An 18,885-nucleotide genomic window follows, 5' to 3' on the forward strand; every position below is an offset into this window, starting at 1 on the left:
CCCCCATACAGCATCAGGAGGGAGAAGCGCGGTGCAGCGGAAAGACGGACGTCTGGTAACCAAGAACAGAAAGGAGGTCTTGGCATGGCGTGTGTGTGTGTGTATATTTAACTAGGCAAGTCAGTTAAGAACAAATTCTTATTTACAATGACGGCCTAGCAAGAGGAAAAAGACCTCCTGCGGGGACAGAGGCTGGGATTAAAAATACAGATGTAGGACAAAACACAGATCACAACGAGAGACGACAACAGCGTGGCAGCAACACATGACGACGTAGCATGGTAGCAACACAACATGACAGCAACATGTTAGCAGCACATGGCACAAACATTACTGGGCACAGACAACAGCACAAAGGGCAAAAAAGGTAGAGACAACAATGCATCACGTGAAGCACCCACAAGTGTCAGTAAGAGCGTATGGCCAGTACTGACTGGACTGCCATATGAGGTGGAGAGCAGTGATGCAAAGGTGGAGAGCAGTGATGCAAAGGTGAAGAGCAGTGATGCAAAGGTGGAGAGCAGTGATGCAAAAGTGGAGAGCAGTGATGCAAAAGTGGTGAGCAGTGATGCAAAGGTGGAGAGCAGTGATGCAAAAGTGGAGAGCAGTGACGCAAAGGTGGAGAGCAGTGATGCAAAGGTGAAGAGCAGTGATGCAAAGGTGGAGAGCAGTGATGCAAAAGTGGAGAGCAGTGATGCAAAAGTGGAGAGCAGTGATGCAAAGGTGGAGAGCAGTGATGCAAAGGTGGAGAGCAGTGATGCAAAAGTGGAGAGCAGTGACGCAAAGGTGGAGAGCAGTGACGCAAAGGTGAAGAGCAGTGACGCAAAGGTGGAGAGCAGTGACGCAAAAGTGGAGAGCAGTGATGCAAAAGTGGAGAGCAGTGATGCAAAGGTGGAGAGCAGTGATGCAAAGGTGGAGAGCAGTGACGCAAAGGTGGAGAGCAGTGACGCAAAGGTGGAGAGCAGTGACGCAAAGGTGGAGAGCAGTGATGCAAAGGTGAAGAGCAGTGATGCAAAGGTGGAGAGCAGTGATGCAAAAGTGGAGAGCAGTGATGCAAAAGTGGAGAGCAGTGATGCAAAGGTGGAGAGCAGTGATGCAAAGGTGGAGAGCAGTGATGCAAAAGTGGAGAGCAGTGACGCAAAGGTGGAGAGCAGTGACGCAAAAGTGGAGAGCAGTGACGCAAAGGTGGAGAGCAGTGACGCAAAGGTGGAGAGCAGTGATGCAAAGGTGGAGAGCAGTGACGCAAAGGTGGAGAGCAGTGACGCAAAGGTGGAGAGCAGTGACGCAAAGGTGGAGATGTTAAAACTCCTGCATTCAAACTGCACTTGATGTACAGTATGCATGCCAATCAGAAATAAGAAAACAACAGCACTGGACAAGCCCTGGATGACTAAATGAATAAAGGCTGCCATCAGGAAAAGACAGAAGACTTTCAACAGGTGGGGTGAAAACAATGAAATGGAGAAAATACAGAAACACAGTGCAAATGCTTATCAAGGAAGCAAATGAAAAACTACTACAAAACGGAAATCCAGAATCTAAAGAAGGAAAACCCCTAAGGAATGATGGGACTTCGTTTAACAAAGAACATCCGGAGGTAGAATACAGGTCGAGAGAATTGAGGACGACGGCGGGGCTGATGTTTTGAATGGCTTCTTTGCTGAGGCATGGACAAGCACCATGTCTACAAGGCTGGTTGACCTGTGCAGCATTGGCCAGATAAAGCAAGCTCTGACCAGACTCAGCCCACGTAAAGCTTGATGGTATTCCAGCCTGGCTACTAAAAGAGCATGCAGAAGATCTAGCCCCTGTCATCACACACATTGTCAACACCACCTACTGGCAGGGGACTGTTCCTGCTGCCTGGAAGATGGCCAATGTGTGTCCCCGTACCTAAAGTGTCAACGAGTGACTGGAGGCCCATCTCTCTAACTTCATGCCTTAGAAAGCTCCAGGAGAGATTTATCATTAAAATGTAAAAAAAACCTCATGCCAAACGTTCTATCCGAGTGCATGAATCAGTATGCCTACTTCCCAAAGTCCAGCACTACTACTGCCCTTCTGTTTCTCCTTCACATGTCCACCTGAAAAGTTGTCTTCAGTGACACTCTGGACACTGGGTATGCTATTCATGTCAGGTATTATGTATTTTAAATGAGAGTTTTGCAATTCTTAGTAATGTAAATTCTGCATTTCTTCAGTTTTATCTGTGAGCAAGAATAAATAATCTCAAACTCATAGTTTTCTTGGCATTTTGTGTTAATTGTAATAGGCTCACATTTTACCAATATGGCGTACTCCCACTATTTATTTTTCCAAGACACCATACTGTACTGGCTTACTTTCTCCGCTGGTTAAAATAATATATTAATGCATCTGCATCAATCATCATAATAATACTCTTTGGCTGGGGTTGGAGCTGCTTGTGAGTGCAGTTGTGTACTCCGGTTCTCGCTAAAACATGATTGTTCCAGCCGCCTTGCTCACAATAACCACCCAGATTTCTGAAACCCCTGGGATGAAAAGAGAAGAAATGAGTGCCTCTCCACCCTCACCCAAAAATGCTGTACTGTTTTTTTTTTTAAAGAGGGATGGTTTTCCGGATACAGATGAAGCGTTATGTAGTTCTAGACTAAAAAACACTTTCAATGGAGAAAAGTGCTTTTTAGACCAGGACTAGGCTTAATCCATGTCCGGGAAACTGGCCCTTAGTGTTACAAATCAAATTAGAGTAGCTGACCATGAGATAAAGCTACCTCAGTGTCTGAAGATGCATTACTACACTCCCATAGTTAGGTGTCATCATGTGACACAGAGCTCGAAACTTGTCTATCTGTGGTGCCTCTATTACATTAACCACAGAATAATGACCAAATCTTGATTTAAGGAAACAAATTGCTCTCACCTCCATACAGTTGCGAACATACCGTAGTAGCCGAGAGAATCTGAGCAGGCGCAACAGGCTGAACACCCCGGTAATTCTGATCAGACACAATTTTGATCGAACTTCAGTTCTGTGGAGGGCACATCAATGACACCTGCAGCCTGAAAAGGACACGCTCAACAAGCCCTGGCTGTACACACACCCTTCAGCCAGTGGGAGGCACTGGCACCATGTTTTTCCTATCTCAAGAGAAGCAGATACATCGTATTTCGAAAAGAACGCAGCATTTCAGAGCCGATCCAAAAACAAACAAAAAAGATTTTCCAAAATAATAGTTGATTAGTAGCATAATGGAGAGGGCACCCATAGAGAGTTTAATTTTGACAAACATGACAAAATCCAAGCCTGAAAGAAGGAGTGGGAAATGTGGTACATACTGCACTGATCACCCACAGCCAGAAGGTCTGGAATTAACCAAGCGCTTAGGTAGTGGTTCCTGACTTTTCTCAGGTCAAATGTCTATCTCTCATAATGTACCGCAACAAAATGTGTCTACAACAACAGAAAGAAGAAGACAACAATGAAAAATACATGTATTCTACTCCAAATCTCGTTTTAACGTTATAATTTCACTTCATGAATGTTGAATCTTTCTTATTAAAACTGTTAATCATGTTCTGTAAATGAGTTCATGTTAACAAATCCAATACATATGTTTAAAACGATTTTCAGTAAACACAACTTTTATTTTGAAACTATCAGACCAGGGGTTGCATTTATATTACGCCTGTTATGTAGGGGTGAAAAAACAGACTGCTGTAACCTGACTTGGTTAAGGCTATATGCAACATGCGGGAATAGCATTTTGGTGGAAATGTTGTTTCATAAAGAAAGCAGGCGTATTTCAAATCAAATCTAACTTTATTTGTCACATGTGCCAAATACAACAGATGTAGACCTTACCACGAAATTCATACTTACAAGCCCTTAACCAACAATGCAGTTCAAGAAAGAGTTAAGAAAATATTTACCAAATAAACTAAAGTAAAAAATTATAAATAACACAATAAATAAGAGTAACGAGGCTATATACAGGGGCTACCGGTACCGAGTTAATGTGCGGGAGTACAGGTTAGTCAAGGTAATTTGTACGTGTAGGTAGGGGTAAAGTGACTATGCATAGATAATAAACTGCGAGTAGCAGCAGTGTAAAAACAAATGGGGGAGGGGACCTTGGGACCCATGACAAATATTTTCAGTCTCTTGGGGAGGAAAAGGTGTTGTCGTGCCCTCTTCACGACTGTCTTGGTGTGTTTGGAACATGATAGTTCGTTGGGGATGTGGACACCAAGGAACTTTAAACCCTCGACCTGCTCCACTATAGCCTTGTCAATGGTAATTGGGGCCTGTTTGGCCCACCTTTTCCTGTAGTTCACGATCAGCTTCTTTGTCTTGCTCAGACCTACCACTGTTGTGTCATCACCAAACTTAATGATGGTGTTTGAGTCGTGTTTGTCTCATTGTTGTGTAATCAGACCACCACTGTTGTGTCATCAGGGGACTTAATGCATGGTGTTTGAGTCGTGGGCCCCAGTGTTGTCCCAGATCAGCGTGGCAGATGAGCTTTGTGGGCACTACCGTTGAACACCTGGCTGTGGCCTGTCAGAAAAAGTCCAGGTTCCAGTTGCAGAGGGAGTGTGTTTAGTCCCAGGATCTGTTGGGGCGGTATGTGAATTGCAGTGGGTCTAGGGTATCCAGGATGACGCTGTAGATATGAGCCATGGCCAGCATTTCAAAGCACTTCATGGCTACTGACGTGAGTGCTACTGGGCAGTAATCATTTAGGCAGGTTACCTTCGCTTCCTTGGGCACAGGGACTATGGTGGTCTGCTTGAAGCATGTAAGTATTACAAACTCGGTCAGGGAGAGGTTGAAAATGTCAGTGAAGTCACTTGCCAGTTGGTCCTCGGATGCTTTGAGTACACATCCTGGTTATAATTAGTCTGGCCCCGCGGCTTTCAATGTTGACCTGTTTAAAGGTCTTGCTCACAATGGCTACCGAGAGTGTTATCACACAGTCATCCGGAACAGCTGGTGCTCTCATGCATGCTTCAGTGTTGCTTGCCTCGAATGGAGCATAAAAGGCATTTAGCTCATCTGGTAGGCTTGTGTCACTGGGCAGCTCGCGGCTGGTTTTCCCTTTGTAGTCCGTAATAGTTTTCAAGCCCTGCCACATCCGACGAGCGTCGGAGCCGGTGTAGTAGGATTCAATCTTAATCCTGTATTGACGCTATGCCTGTTTGATGGTTTGTGTTTTCCATTTGTTTTCCGTCATCTCGCCATTAAATCGAGTTAAGGAGGCAATCGAAGCCTTAACAGCCTGAATGGATAATGTTTTAAATATGAACCGGTCGCGGATGGGACACAAGTGTACTACCGGCTGGGCACATTAAGCCCAGACGATAGTGGAGATCCATAGCGCCCACTGCAGCTGCCCAGGCTGGTGGTTGATCAGCTGTGGTTGAGCTCTAAACATCTGATGTTGCTCTATGTTTCAAGATACCACATGGACCAGGGTTGTTAGTGTTCATTCTGCTAGTCTTTGAAACGCACTGACAATGTGTATCCACTGCGAAGACTCAAAACGTTTCTTCTATTCAAAACCGATAACTTGCTACCTGGTTAGCCTGGTTCTAGTTAAATATGACCAAAATCCTCTTTAAAAGTTAAACAATTCAACAAAACGTTTTATGTGAGGAGGTAACCATTGCTATGAAGGCTAACAAGCCCGTCTTACTGAAGCATATATCAGTCGTTGGCCTTTCCCTCTATACTGGTACAGATCTACTGCTCACACAAATCAGCCCCCTGGGCACTCCTTCAATTAACACATACCGCTTGTTTCCCCAATACTACAAATTCCTTTGTCTCATGCACATCTGCACACTTCTCACACCTAGGAATCTCCCTCCTTCACACTGCTGCCACATGCCCATAAGCTTGACACCTGTAACAACATAATGGATTTGGCACAAAAGCTTATAAGGGACACCTTAAATAACCTAACATCACTTTGTCAGGCAAAGACTCAACATCAAAACTCAAAAGATCAGACAATGACTATACTATTTCACCACTCACGCTACCCTGTCTGCGTCGCACCAAACGACGAGCATCACAAACACCTGGAATCTTCCCCTTCAGTTGGTCTACTTTCACATGTACTGCTTCCCCAGTAATCACTCCTTTCATGGCGCCCTTATTGCATGCATTTTCTGAATGATTTCTCTTTTTCGCAAATCTCATGGGCCGTGGCTATATGGGATACAGTTTATGTCAAATTGACTTCAAATGTTGATATTTGTTTTGCATTTTTAGCTAACCCCAACCCTTTTCCTAACCTTAACCTAGTTCTGCTAGCCTGCTACATGAATTCTCCAAACCTACTGTGTAAGTTCTCCTAACCTGCTTTGAAAAGTAAATTCTGACATAAGATATAGCTTTTCTAGCCAAAATCCATTACACTTGTGGTCACTGCACTGAGGTATAATAAGAACGGATCACTGCCCGAAATGTCATTTAAGTAGGTATCTTCCACCACCATGGTGTGCTGGTTAAGTATGACAAGGTTGCTAACCTTGCTTACCTTGTATATAACCTTGTTCCTATAGTTCAATGGTCGCTAACTTTACTTTGGCTTTCAAAATTTGACCAAACTGATCTAATATCAAACACAGTGGCCACCGTGTCATTATTTTCAGGATTTTCTGATCGAGTCATGTAATCAGGAGATTTGTCTGATTGATGCCAGAGAGTATGAGGCGAAGCCAGTATAATAGATCCGTGGGTGTGTTATTGGGTGTGCAAAAAAGTGCATGCAATCAAGTAAGTCATGCCTCAATTTTGTTTTAGATTCAAGAGGACTGCTCAGAGAATGACAGAGAGCAATGAGAAATCAGCAGTAAACATGGCTTCAACCCACGAGTGATGCAACGGGAATCTGCAGAACACCGGTAATTCCATCTGAAGGTTTTGAGCCTCTGTGTTTTCCTGTAGCCAGGTTGGATTAACTGGAGTAGCATTTATTAGGCTATACGTGCTTGTTGTTTCCCAGGGTTTAATTTGGGGATTAAAGCCATATGTTCAAGAATGCATTGGAAATGTTATCGGTGAATTGTAAGAGTTCTTGGTGAGCAAGAATCCAAGATGTCCTCCAGTATCCCCACTAAATGGAAGTTGCTCAATTAAATGTATTCATAAAGAACAGAAACAAAAGAGACATACAAATATATTTGTGTAGTGGTGGTATAAAGTATATAGGGCATCAAGTTCTCTTATACTGAATAGATGCATTTCGATTTGAGTCATATAGAATTTGCTGACTCACATGTTTTTGCTTCTCTTAATTCCTCCAGTTTTAGTTGGGGTCATTCAAGATACCAAATGCTTAGGAGCAAGGCTTCACTACGTTGGCATCGTCATGAAATGCCCCAAGGGTGAGCAGAATCTCAATATACCACAGTGCTACAGTAAGTTAAAAAAATAAATATTATATGCACTGCCTTGAGAATGAAATACAGACATAGTGTAGGCAGCAAGAACATCTACGTTTAAAAAAATTTAAGATGTGTTTATTAACTGCTTCTTTGATACATTGCATGCATGGGCACTGCACAGTTATTGCTGTTGTCTGTCATAGTGGAACGTCCACAGAACTAGAATTCTATTTCTGTGGGAACATCAGACCTCAACAGAGAATTATCTTGACACTGTAGAGTTGTGGTGGTTGCAACTTGCAGTCCATTACCTCAATCCTGTTCACTGTGAGGATCTTTTCCAATGGGGCTTTCACTTCAATGCACTAAAACAGTTGATAATGGCTAACTGTTATTTGGTTTCACGCCTTTGCTGTTATGCAGAGCTTCCACAAAATGTACTGCTGGTGTTAAAATCTGTGTGATTGTATTAGTTTAGTAGACTTGTGAACACTAAGATGTATGGTGAAATCCCAAGGGATGTTATTGATGAATGAACTGGTGAACTGGTGATGTCTTCTCATAGGTGTAATCATACGTTTGTCTACTTTTTGGATGTGCTCGGTGTGAGTCATATGGATTGAGATATATATTTTTTTTTTTTTGGGGGGGTTAAAATGCCTAAATAATTGCTTTAATTATTATCAAAGAAAATGACAATAATACCTCTTTGGTTTCACCTAAGTATTGTTTGTAGGTGTTAGGGCTGGTAGATCATTAGAAAACAACACAGAAGAAACGTATCTAGGGGAAAAAGGAAAATAAACCTTATGGCACAAAGTCAATCTAATTGGTTAATTAGATGGGCATAGCACTAAGCGAGATGAAGAACCATAAACGCTCTGTGTGTGTGTGTGTGTGTGTGTGTGTGTGTGTGTGTGTGTGTGTGTGTGTGTGTGTGTGTGTGTGTGTGTGTGTGTGTGTGTGTGTGTGTGTGTGTGTGTGTGTGTGTGTGTGTGTGTGACATGGTGCTCAGCTGTTTGTGCATTGAGCTGATTTGATGCCTGAGGGAACCCACTGTAAGAGTATGTAGATTTTAGTTTGGACAAGCCTTGACTCCCAGCAGAGCCCACCGCCTGACTAGCCTCACATCACATGCTCCTATTATCTGTAGGTGTTGGAAGTCAGAGCACGGACAGACAACAAAGAGCAATATTAAAGGGAGGGAAGAAGTTTGACAGAATCTGATGATGTGCATGTTTTCTTATGGGGGAAACTGGGGGCGTCAAGCTACTGAAACTGCTTGGAAATCAGAGGAACATAAGATTTTAAATTGAAATCACATCCTTTTATCTGGTTGTCAAAAAATTAAGTATTTGCTCCCTTCGCGTATGGATTTATACCCGTTCTTGTACAGAGAAAAAGCAGCAACTTTATTTGTTTTGCCCAGTAACAGGCTTTTTGCTTTAATGAAACACACGGCCTTTTGCTTTGTTGCACTGATCCTTATGCCCATGCACATCCATTGTGTTGAGCGAGGGAGGCAGACTAGGATGTTGCAGTCATTATGTTTTGTTAGAGTTATGTACATCCCATTCATCTTCATTGTAGGAAGCATTGGTATCTCTGACATCCTTTACGGAACATGTTGACAGCTTAACAAATCTTTTTCTTCTTTTTTTGTGCAATTTTTTAGCAATTAACAATCCAAAACATTCTTAACAATCGCTAAAGTTGAAATGACTTGTGGATTGACAATCACATGGAACCATTATTTTAATAAGAACCTGATATACACAGTAAATTCACACTCATCAAAGTTATGCCCTTAATCATAATAAAGCAGACCATTCTCAAAGAGGAAAAATACATGTAAACCATATTTAATCATCAAATAGTTCATATTCCCTGTTTAAAAAGTGAAAGCACATGCATTATCAAGCATTGTTTTTAAGCATTATTCTAGAATCTAGCCTAGATATTTGTATTCCATGTTGCTAACATGAGTATCGATTGTATTGGTTCTCCGAGGCATCAAATGTACTTAGACTTTCCTCTCTGATCAGAGGCATAATTACATTTATGATTTTTTTTTGGGGGGGGGGGTCAGCTTTGTGAAACCTTTTCCTAGTGGAGCCATTGTATTTATTTTTGTTCTCTCACATACAGGTAGGGAAAAAACAGAGCATATGTCCTGTCAAGTGAGGTAAACACACAATGACACAAAAAACGTACAACAAAAATTCTGGATTTTTATTGCCATGATGTCTCTTTTTCAAAACAAGAGCAACACTGCAATCTAGGCCTACAATCTTAGAAAAAAGAGTTCCAAATGTTTTTTTTTGTCTGTCCCCAAAGGATAACCTTTTTTGGTTCCAGGTAGATTTAGAACCCTCTGTGAAGGACACATGCTGTAAAGATTATTGGGTACAAGACCCTTTTAGCCTCACAGCTAGAGAGGGAGGGAGGGAGCTAGGGGGCGAGGCAGATAGAGGAAGGACGAGAGTGTGTAACTGTGTGTGTGTGTTCAGGGGGGTGTGCAGTAAATGAGTAGTGTGCATCTAGCCGTAGCGAGGCGATAATGGGAAAGCAAAGAGGATCATTATCTCCGACAGCCTGCGCTGCCATGCACTGGCGGACTTACCATTAGGCAGAAGAGGAAATTGCCTCAGGCCTCACATCATTGCTGGGCATTAAAAAAATATATATATATATTTTTTTAAACATACTTTTTCCCTCCCTCCCCCCATGCTCCGCTCGAGGCATAACCCCCCAAAAAATCATACCAATCAAAATCCATCTGTTTAAGCAAGAGAGATTTTTTTTTTGCATGGGCTGCGTCTCAATCCACCACATCCGCCACTGGTTTTAATGTCTATGATCCGCCAGCCTTCCGCAACTGTGGTGGAAGGTGGCCGACCTACAGCGGTGTTTGTCAAACCGTGAGACATCATGAAAATCATCTTCTCACAAAAACATCTGTAGTGTCCGAGCAGTTTGGGGTACACACTAATATGGCCTCTATGGAATGATGAAACTCACGAACACTATGGTGTTTTCCATTTTGCTCTACCCCGTAAGTGTCACAGGACTCGTCTGAAGGTAACCCGGTACCTGGCCAAAATAGTAATGGAAGTGAACTGGGCATTTCCACGTAAAAGTTTACTGGTAATTCCACAGTAAATCTTTTTTTTTCTCTGATGTTTCTTATATCTCTCAGACATAGGACAGACACTTCAAAACATACACTGAGTGAGAGAAAAAAAAAACATTTAAGGACACCTGCTCTTTTCATGACATATTTTGACCAGGTGAATCCAGGTGAAACCTATGAAAGTTAAATCCACTTCAATCCGTGTAGATGAAGGGGAGGAAACAGGTGAAACATATGAAAGTTAAATCCACTTCAATCTGTGTAGATGAAGGGGAGGAAACAGGTGAAACCTATGAAAGTTAAATCCACTTCAATCCGTGTAGATGAAGGGGAGGAAACAGGTGAAACCTATGAAAGTTAAATCCACTTCAATCCATGTAGATGAAGGGGAGGAAACAGGTGAAAGAAGGATTTTTAAGCCTTGAGACAATTGAGACCTGGATTGTGCAGCTCAATATTAGGAGCTGGGAATCGTTTTGATACTTTTTTTACGATCTATTTTTCTATGGGGCGGCAGGGTAGCCTAGTGGTTAGAGTGTTGGACTAGTAACCGGGAAGGTTGCAAGTTCAAAACCCCTGAGCTGACAAGGTACAAATCTGTTGTTCTGCTCCTGAACAGACAGTTAACCCACTGTTCCTAGGCTGTCATTGAAAATTGAAGAATTTGTTCTTATTTAAATAAAGGTAATATAAATAAAAAATGTGTATGAATTTGTTATTCAATGTGTTTCTGTTGGCTAGTAGCAGTAAGGCTATTTAAAAAAATATATATATAAAGACCCTACAAGGGGTCTTTAAAATTCCAAATCAAATAGATAAATTATCCTTGGTATGACCATGTCAACCATCTTAAAACAATTCCATATGTTAGCTTAGTAGAAACCAAGCCTGGGCCCTTTGACTCTGGGGGGATACTAATACACATTTCTTCAGTAAAAAAGACAGATGCTGCTGATAATACTGCTCTCATCGTCAAGGCAGAGGACATGTATGTGTAGCCCATGTACAGTGCCTATAGAAAGTATACACCTCCTTGAAGTTTTTTCACATTTTGTTGCATCACAAAGTGGGATTGAAATACATTGAATTGTATATATATATATATATTTATATATATATATATATATATATATATATATATATATATATATATATATATATATATATATATATATATATATATATATATATATATATATCAATTGATCTACACAAAATACTCCATAATGTCAAAGTGAAAAGACAATTCTACACATTTTGTACAAAATAATCAAACTTAAATAACTCAAATATAGTCGTTGCATTAGTATTCGCCCCCTTTGTTTAGGAAAAACCTTAATTAGTAGAATTTGGCTTAACAAATCACATAAATCACATAACTTATTTCACTCACTCTGTGTGAAATAATAGGGGTTGGCATGATTTTTGGATGACTACCACATCCTATGTCCCCCATACATACAACATCTGTAAGGTCCTTCAGTCAAGTATTGAATTTCAAGCACAGATTAAACTGCAAAGACCAGGGAGCTTTTCGAAAGCCTCACTTAAAAAAGGCAGTGAGTGGTAGATGGCTGTGATGGGAGAAAACTTGGATGGATCAACAACATTGTAGTGACTCCACAATAATGACCTAAATGACAGTGAAAAGAGGAATACAAATAAACAGAATAAAAATATTGCAAAACATGCATATGTATGCAACAAAGTACTACAGTAATACTGCCAAAAAACGAGGCAGAGGAAGGAAAGTTTTGGCCTAAATGCAAAACCTTATGTTTGGGGCAAATCCAACACAACACATCACTGAGTTACTGCCTCCTTATTTTCAAGCATGGTGGTGACTGCATCATGGTATGGGTATGCTTGACATCTAGGGAGTTTTTCAGGATGAAAAGAAACGGGATGGAGCTAAGCACAGGAAAAATCAAGGAATATTAGTGTTTACATTTTATGTAATAAAAAATTACAGAGCAATTTGTGTTGATTTTTTTGTCAACAATTACATCCATTATAATCCGACTTTGTAACACAATAAAATGTGCAGAAATCCTAGGGGTTGTCGTCTTTCTATAGACACGGTATCTGATTTTGCCTGGATAAAAAGATTGTCATGTCATACTCTTTTTGTCTAGACAGCATCAGGTACATGGGTTACATATAGTAAGACAGAGGGGTGCTGTATTGCTCGCTCGGACGCTTTCTCTGGTGAGATCGTTTTAGCCACTTGCTAATTTAAAGGAAAGTTGGTGTGCGCACTGTGCACTTTTCGGATGCTGGAATTATTTTGGATGAACGTGCGAATGGACCCTACTAAGCGATTTGTTTGACAATCAGATGGAAACATCATGACTGGTTTCATCGCACATTAAAAGGTCATCGCACATTAAAAGGTCATCGCACATTAAAAGGTCATACATTTTTCCAGTTAAAATTACAGGAGAGGGGCTCAGACTGGCCTCTGCCTGGGGCCTCCAAATCACTAAGTCTGCCCTGGTGCCATGTACCTTATGCTCCTCCAAGATGGACTGGATGTGTGTGTGTGGTATTGGTGGGAATCTGAACTCCCTTTTCATTTCTTTAGTCTTCTGTAATTCTCCTTTACAAACAGTTGAAGTTCTACAAACACATTTTAGGCACATGCTTTGGTAGCTTCGTTTTGGTAACTACTCTCCATTCCACTGCATTATTTAACAAGCTACAGATCATTTAACGAGCTGCATTATTTAACAAGCATGCTAAGAAGGCTGAATATCAATCAGTCTGTTTGTCTTTTGAAAATAGGATTGAGTATGATTATTTTAATCTCACAAGGCAAATGGGGTCGAAGAGATGCAAGCTTGCGAAGAACATCTTCGCTTTTCAGACACATCGACACTACTCAATTAAACGTCTATTCCAAGTTGGTTCAACGTAATTTCATTGAAATGACATGGAAACAATGTTTATTCAACCAGTGTGTGCCCAGTGGGTAACTTACTATGCAAAAGTAACGATGTCATATTATTAGAAGCTAATTATCATCAGCAATGTTTTCCCATTGAAACACTTTGGTATGGAAAAGCCTCCGCGTCTGTTTCTAAAGGAACTTGTCACAGGATATACAATACTTGTGCTGCGCGTGTGCATTTTTATGACACCTCTCCTCTACCCTACCCTTACCCTACACTTGTGTCTTTCCGCGCACCACAGCAGCAGTCAAGGTGGCATTTACCCCAGGATTCTGGATCCACAAGCTGCCTTTCTCCAAGACTTTGGGAATACCTTTACTGCTTGCACTTGCAGTAGCAAGAGAGAAGAGATGAGAGGAGGCGATAAGGCTGTCAAAGTCATTACCTTCCTCCTTCCTCACCCTTTTTTTTCTCTCCTCCACTCTCTCCCTCTCACAAAGGCAGCCAGTAGATTGGCCTCAGGATTCTCCCTCCACCCCACTAACAATAGCGGGGTTTAGGGATAAAACATATTAAACATAGTCCTGCAGGCTGTAGCCTGCCCGGGCGTCTTTTGGAGGGACTCTGGATGGAGAGTAGAACTGTTGCGTTCCCTTGTCTTCATGTAGAGGCTTCTCCTGTAGAGGCTCCTCCTGCTGGATTTCGTCCGCTTCGTGGGCCTCATCCTGGGGCCCTTTGTCACCCCATTGAAGCTGCTCACGGCTTGACTGCTCATTAGGCGACGTCTGCTGTTCAAAGTCCTTCTGCCCCCGTTGCAGTTGCTCCCGCAGTATCAGGTCACGCTGGAGCTGGTCGCGCTGTATTTGCTCCTGGTTTATCTGCTGCTGCAGTAGTTTGTCAGGAAAGGTGGTAGAGGTGGATGTCGACGTATAATCCAACTGCCCCTCTCTTTTCCCGGGACACGACAAACAAAAGATGACCCCACCGGCCAGCAGTAGGCCGGCAGAGACAAAGGTCACGTACACGGCCCCCCCAGGTTCGTATTTACTGCTCTCGGGTATGTTGGAGTCCAGGAAGGTAGTGATTACCTCGTTGGTGAACCAGGAAGCGGGCACCAAGCAGAGGATGCCAGCCAAGATGAAGCAACCCCCCGCCCCGATGGCTGCGTGTCCCTTTGCCCGGTGACTGCCCCCCCAGCGGGTACATTTGAGCCCCAGGGCAGCGAGACAGAGGCCAAGGCAAGCCATCATGCACGACAGAACCATTGTCGTCCGGGCGGTCTGCAGGTAGGCGGGCAGCGACAGCACGGAGTACTTCAAGGTGCAGCTGAACACGCCGGTGCTGTACCAGGTGCAGTCCATCCACAGCCCCTGCATCTGGGAGATGGCAGTCATGATGTTGGAGCCCACGTCGGCACTCACCTTCCAGTTGGGCAGCAGCGTGGCCACAGTGGCGCCCAGGACGCCCAGTAGCGCCAGGGCAAAGGCGAGGATCTGCATGGCGGAGGACGCCATCGGCGAGTTGTGAGTCTCCTCCTCTCCGGGACGGCGGCACCCTCACCTTGCGGTGGCCTGAGCCTGGCTCCTTGGCTCCGTCTCTCCCTATCGCCCTGGTGCAGGCGCGGGTCCTGACAGCAGATAATTCCTCAGTGCAGGCTCCAGTGGGCTGTGATAAAAAGCGAAATGAGAATTGAACTGAGCGAGCAAGCGTGACGATCAGACGGATGAGGCACAAGGGCTGGTAATGTGGGGAGAGGAGACTGCGCTTTGCTCTTTTTTTCTCCTTCTTTTGAGGGGAGAAGCCTGTGTGAGGGTGCTTTCTGTTTGCCTGCATTTTGACTCTGCATCCCTGGCTTTGTGTGACTAAGTTTTGTGGTGTTCATTTAAAGGCTCAATTATGTGCATTTAAAGCTGCAGTGTCCTTCCTCTGAAAGTAGGTTACTTTCTTTTTTTTTACAGCAAGCAGCTAGTTTACCTCACTTCGGCTGTCAGGTAAATTCTATACAAAAATGGAATATACAATATTTCTAATTGAAACATGCATAAGCTATTTCTTGTAAAATAATGTGTAATTTCTTAAATGCTTTACTCTGTCTTCTTTATGTTAGTGACGTTCTGACATTGATGCTAATGTAAATGCGTTGTTAAAGTGAATAAGTGCATAGTTTGTCTGTAATGCAGTGTTTGAGGAAAAAAAAAAAAAAACATCCTTACCTTTTGTGTGTCTTGGACAGCGTGCCATGGTGCGTCAGTCTCTTCTCAATGTTGTCTGGGCACAAAAGAGAGAAAAAAACATAACAATAAAATAGGGTGAGCAGCTTAGCGAATCGCACTTCCTCCTTCCATCTCCTTAGCAACAGAACATACAATTCCATCCTTTTCAGTGTCCCAATAAAAGATGTGCCAGCCACACATCCTTGTTGCCTTTGAGCTACAGCACCACTAAGAAGAACTGAGTGGTGGACTGAGAGAAATGTGGTGTGAGAGTGGTTAAAGAACTAGACTAGACTAGACTAACCTGAAGGTCATTGATTCAGATCAAGCTAATGTCCTCTCAGCAAATGGGCAGCCTGGGAATGTGATTAAAGACCGTAATAAGCTAATATTTTTCATCACGGCATATTTGAATGTCTGACTGAAATGAGCAGTTCAAGATTTGTTGGTGTTCCTTTTAATTGGTTCAATATATCATTTAGACAGCCGAGAGTTTTGAGGTTTGATTTGACATTGGTGGTGGCTTTGTGTGTTTCGTCAATCGTCACTCAGAGCACAATAGAAACCGACTGATGACAAAGACCTGCATCCCCATCCTTTTGCCCTGCAGCCGATACGAAGGTGTCGCCCTTCAAGTGACCGCATGAACTATGGCCGACTGCAATGCACAGATAAGACTGTGAACAGCCCCCTCCTTTTGTGGTTGATCGAACACACACAGCAGTATCCCAACAACAGTTACACAACCTTTCCTCGTAGTAATCCTATGTCTATATATTCACACACTGTGACAGCAAAAAGAAAGTACCCTATCGTAGCAGACCTGCCCCAACAGGAACCATTACCAGAGGGCTTAAAAAAAGGTATATAAACCATAAAGGTTGCCCATAGGGCTTTGACCAAATGAAGTGCACTACATAGGGAATAGGATGCCATTTGGGACGCAGAAAAATATAAATGAAATATAAATGAAATATAAATGTTCCTACCTTCTCCCCAGGCCCCTACACTTCACTTCTCTGTCCTGTGTGGAGAGAAAGACTACATTAATTTGAAAAATAGGAAATATAATATCACTGGAAGAGAAGAGATCATTTGACCTTAGCCAGTCCATGTATTCCCATTAGCCCATTACATTATCTGTTCCAGACCGGTGATGGCAGGTACCGTAGCAGGGAGGGAGTGTGGAGAGTAAATGCCACTGTGATCATTACCACAGCTGTAGTCCTCATTAGGAGACCCCTAGCTCTATTTATGCGCCCATCCATTCCTGAAGGGACACAGCTCCTCTACGTCCCACCACCACCCTACTCCCAAGAACAGCAGCATCCGGAGGTGAATGACTGCAGGTGTGGGTTTTAATGGACCCCCTAGAGTCGATGTCCGCGCCCCCACGGAGATCGAATAAGCATAATAAAATACCAAAAAATCCCCATAAAAATCTATCTGTTTAAGCTAGAGATGGGCTGCGTCTCAATCCACCACATCCGCCGATGTCATCCATCCGCATCTGCGGTGAAAGGTGGCAGAGCTGCAGCGGTGTTTTGTCAGACCATGAGACATCTCGAAAATCGGCCTTCTCACGAACATGTCTGTAACATCCGAACTGTTTGGCCTACAAACTATTATGACCCCTCTGTGGAAGGGTGATACTCTCATGAACACGATGGTGTTCCACGATCCCCACAAGCGTCACGTCTGAAGTCGGTACCGCTGAACTGCCAACTTCTGTCTGTAGTGTCCGACTCTCGCAAATCCGTACGGGAGTTGAATATCACGAAAATTGGGGCAAAAAAGGGGTAAAAAATAAAATAAACATTTGTGAAAGTAGTTTAGTGTTTAAAAAAGGGGATAAATATGTGTACAATATACAGTTGAAGTCGGAGGTTTACATACACTTAGGTTGGAGTCATTAAAATTTGTTTTTCAACCACTCCACTAATTTCTTGTTAACAAACTACAGTTTTGGCAAGTCAGTTAGGACAACTACTTTGTGCATGACACAAGTAATAACAAGTAATATTTCCAACAATTGTTTACAGACAGATTATTATCAGGAGGAATGGGCCAAAATTTACCCAACTCATTGTGGGAAGCTTGTGGAAGGCTATCGGAAATGTTTGACCCAAGTTAAACAATTTAAAGGCAACGCTACCAAATACTAATTGAGTGTATGTAAACTTCTGACCCACTGGGAATGTGATGAAAGAAATAAAAGCTGAAATAATCATTCTCTCTACTATTATTCGGACATTTCACATTCTTAAAATAAAGTGGTGATCCTAACTGACCTAAGACGGGTAATATTTAACTAGGATTAAATGTCAGGAATTGTGAAAAACAGAGTTTAAATGTATTTGGCTAAGGTGTATGTAAACTTCCGACTTCAACTGTACATAAATCATTTCCTCATCTTTTTTATATCTCACAGATATAGGACAGACACTTCAAAACAAACTTCCTTTCAATATAATTTTTGGACAATTTGTTTTTCCATGTATGAATAATATCTTCAATGTGTTTCTATAGGCTAATAGCAGTAAGGCCAAATTCAATGTTTCATCAAATATATATATATATATTTTTTGGATACCTAAATGAGTCCTAAAATTCTAAATCAAATAGCTAGATCATCCTTGGTATGAGCATCTTAAAACAATTCCATAGGTTAGCTTAGTAGAACCCTCCCTCCCGCCCCCCCGGCTTAGACTCTGGTTGGAGGACCAACTTTGGGCCTCCTGCCTCAAACAGAAAGTCACATTGAAGTCATTAAAATTGTAGAATTGTAACCTTTGTGTGTGTGTGTGTGTGTGTGTGTGTGTGTGTGTGTGTGTGTGTGTGTGTGTGTGTGTGTGTGTGTGTGTGTGTGTGTGTGTGTGTGTGTGTGTGTGTGTGTGTGTGTGTGTGTGTGAGATGTGAGAGGACATGGCAGGCTATTATAAGCATGCAGTTCCATATATTTATCCCTTCTCCTTCCGGGCACCGAAGTTGGGCTTGATACAGAGCCTGTCTACCGAAAGTCAAAGGGAAAACAGTCGTGAATTTTACATGCTGCATGCATCGCACTACTACTGTGTGCCATATTCCTTTGTACAAAAACTGTATGGTCTTTCACTACCCAAATATGGTCACGTCATGAATGGAAAAAAGTCATAAAGAGCTCTTTAAGACCTGACCAGATAATCTTTTGTCATCATTATTTACATGAATATTACTGGTACTCTTGGGAATTACTTCTAGCCTGTTGTCTCATTATTGCACATGACAT

At 42.4% G+C, this 18,885-nt stretch overlaps 1 protein-coding gene across 1 annotated transcript; it reads right to left on the reverse strand.

Moving 5' to 3' along the window:
* Nucleotides 1–12,325: 12,325 nt before the first annotated feature.
* On the reverse strand, nt 12,326–15,772 carry LOC112218055 (claudin-20-like). Its single transcript, XM_024378654.2, has 2 exons — nt 15,618–15,772; nt 12,326–15,069 (listed from the first exon to the last, which is right to left on the reverse strand). The coding sequence occupies exon 2, from the start codon at nt 14,916–14,918 to the stop codon at nt 13,977–13,979; it is 942 nt and encodes a 313-aa protein (XP_024234422.1). The 5' UTR covers nt 14,919–15,069; nt 15,618–15,772; the 3' UTR covers nt 12,326–13,976.
* Between the last annotated feature and the right edge of the window lie 3,113 nt (nt 15,773–18,885).

Source organism: Oncorhynchus tshawytscha, linkage group LG18 (assembly GCF_018296145.1).
Source record: "Oncorhynchus tshawytscha isolate Ot180627B linkage group LG18, Otsh_v2.0, whole genome shotgun sequence".
NCBI lineage: Eukaryota > Metazoa > Chordata > Actinopteri > Salmoniformes > Salmonidae > Oncorhynchus > Oncorhynchus tshawytscha.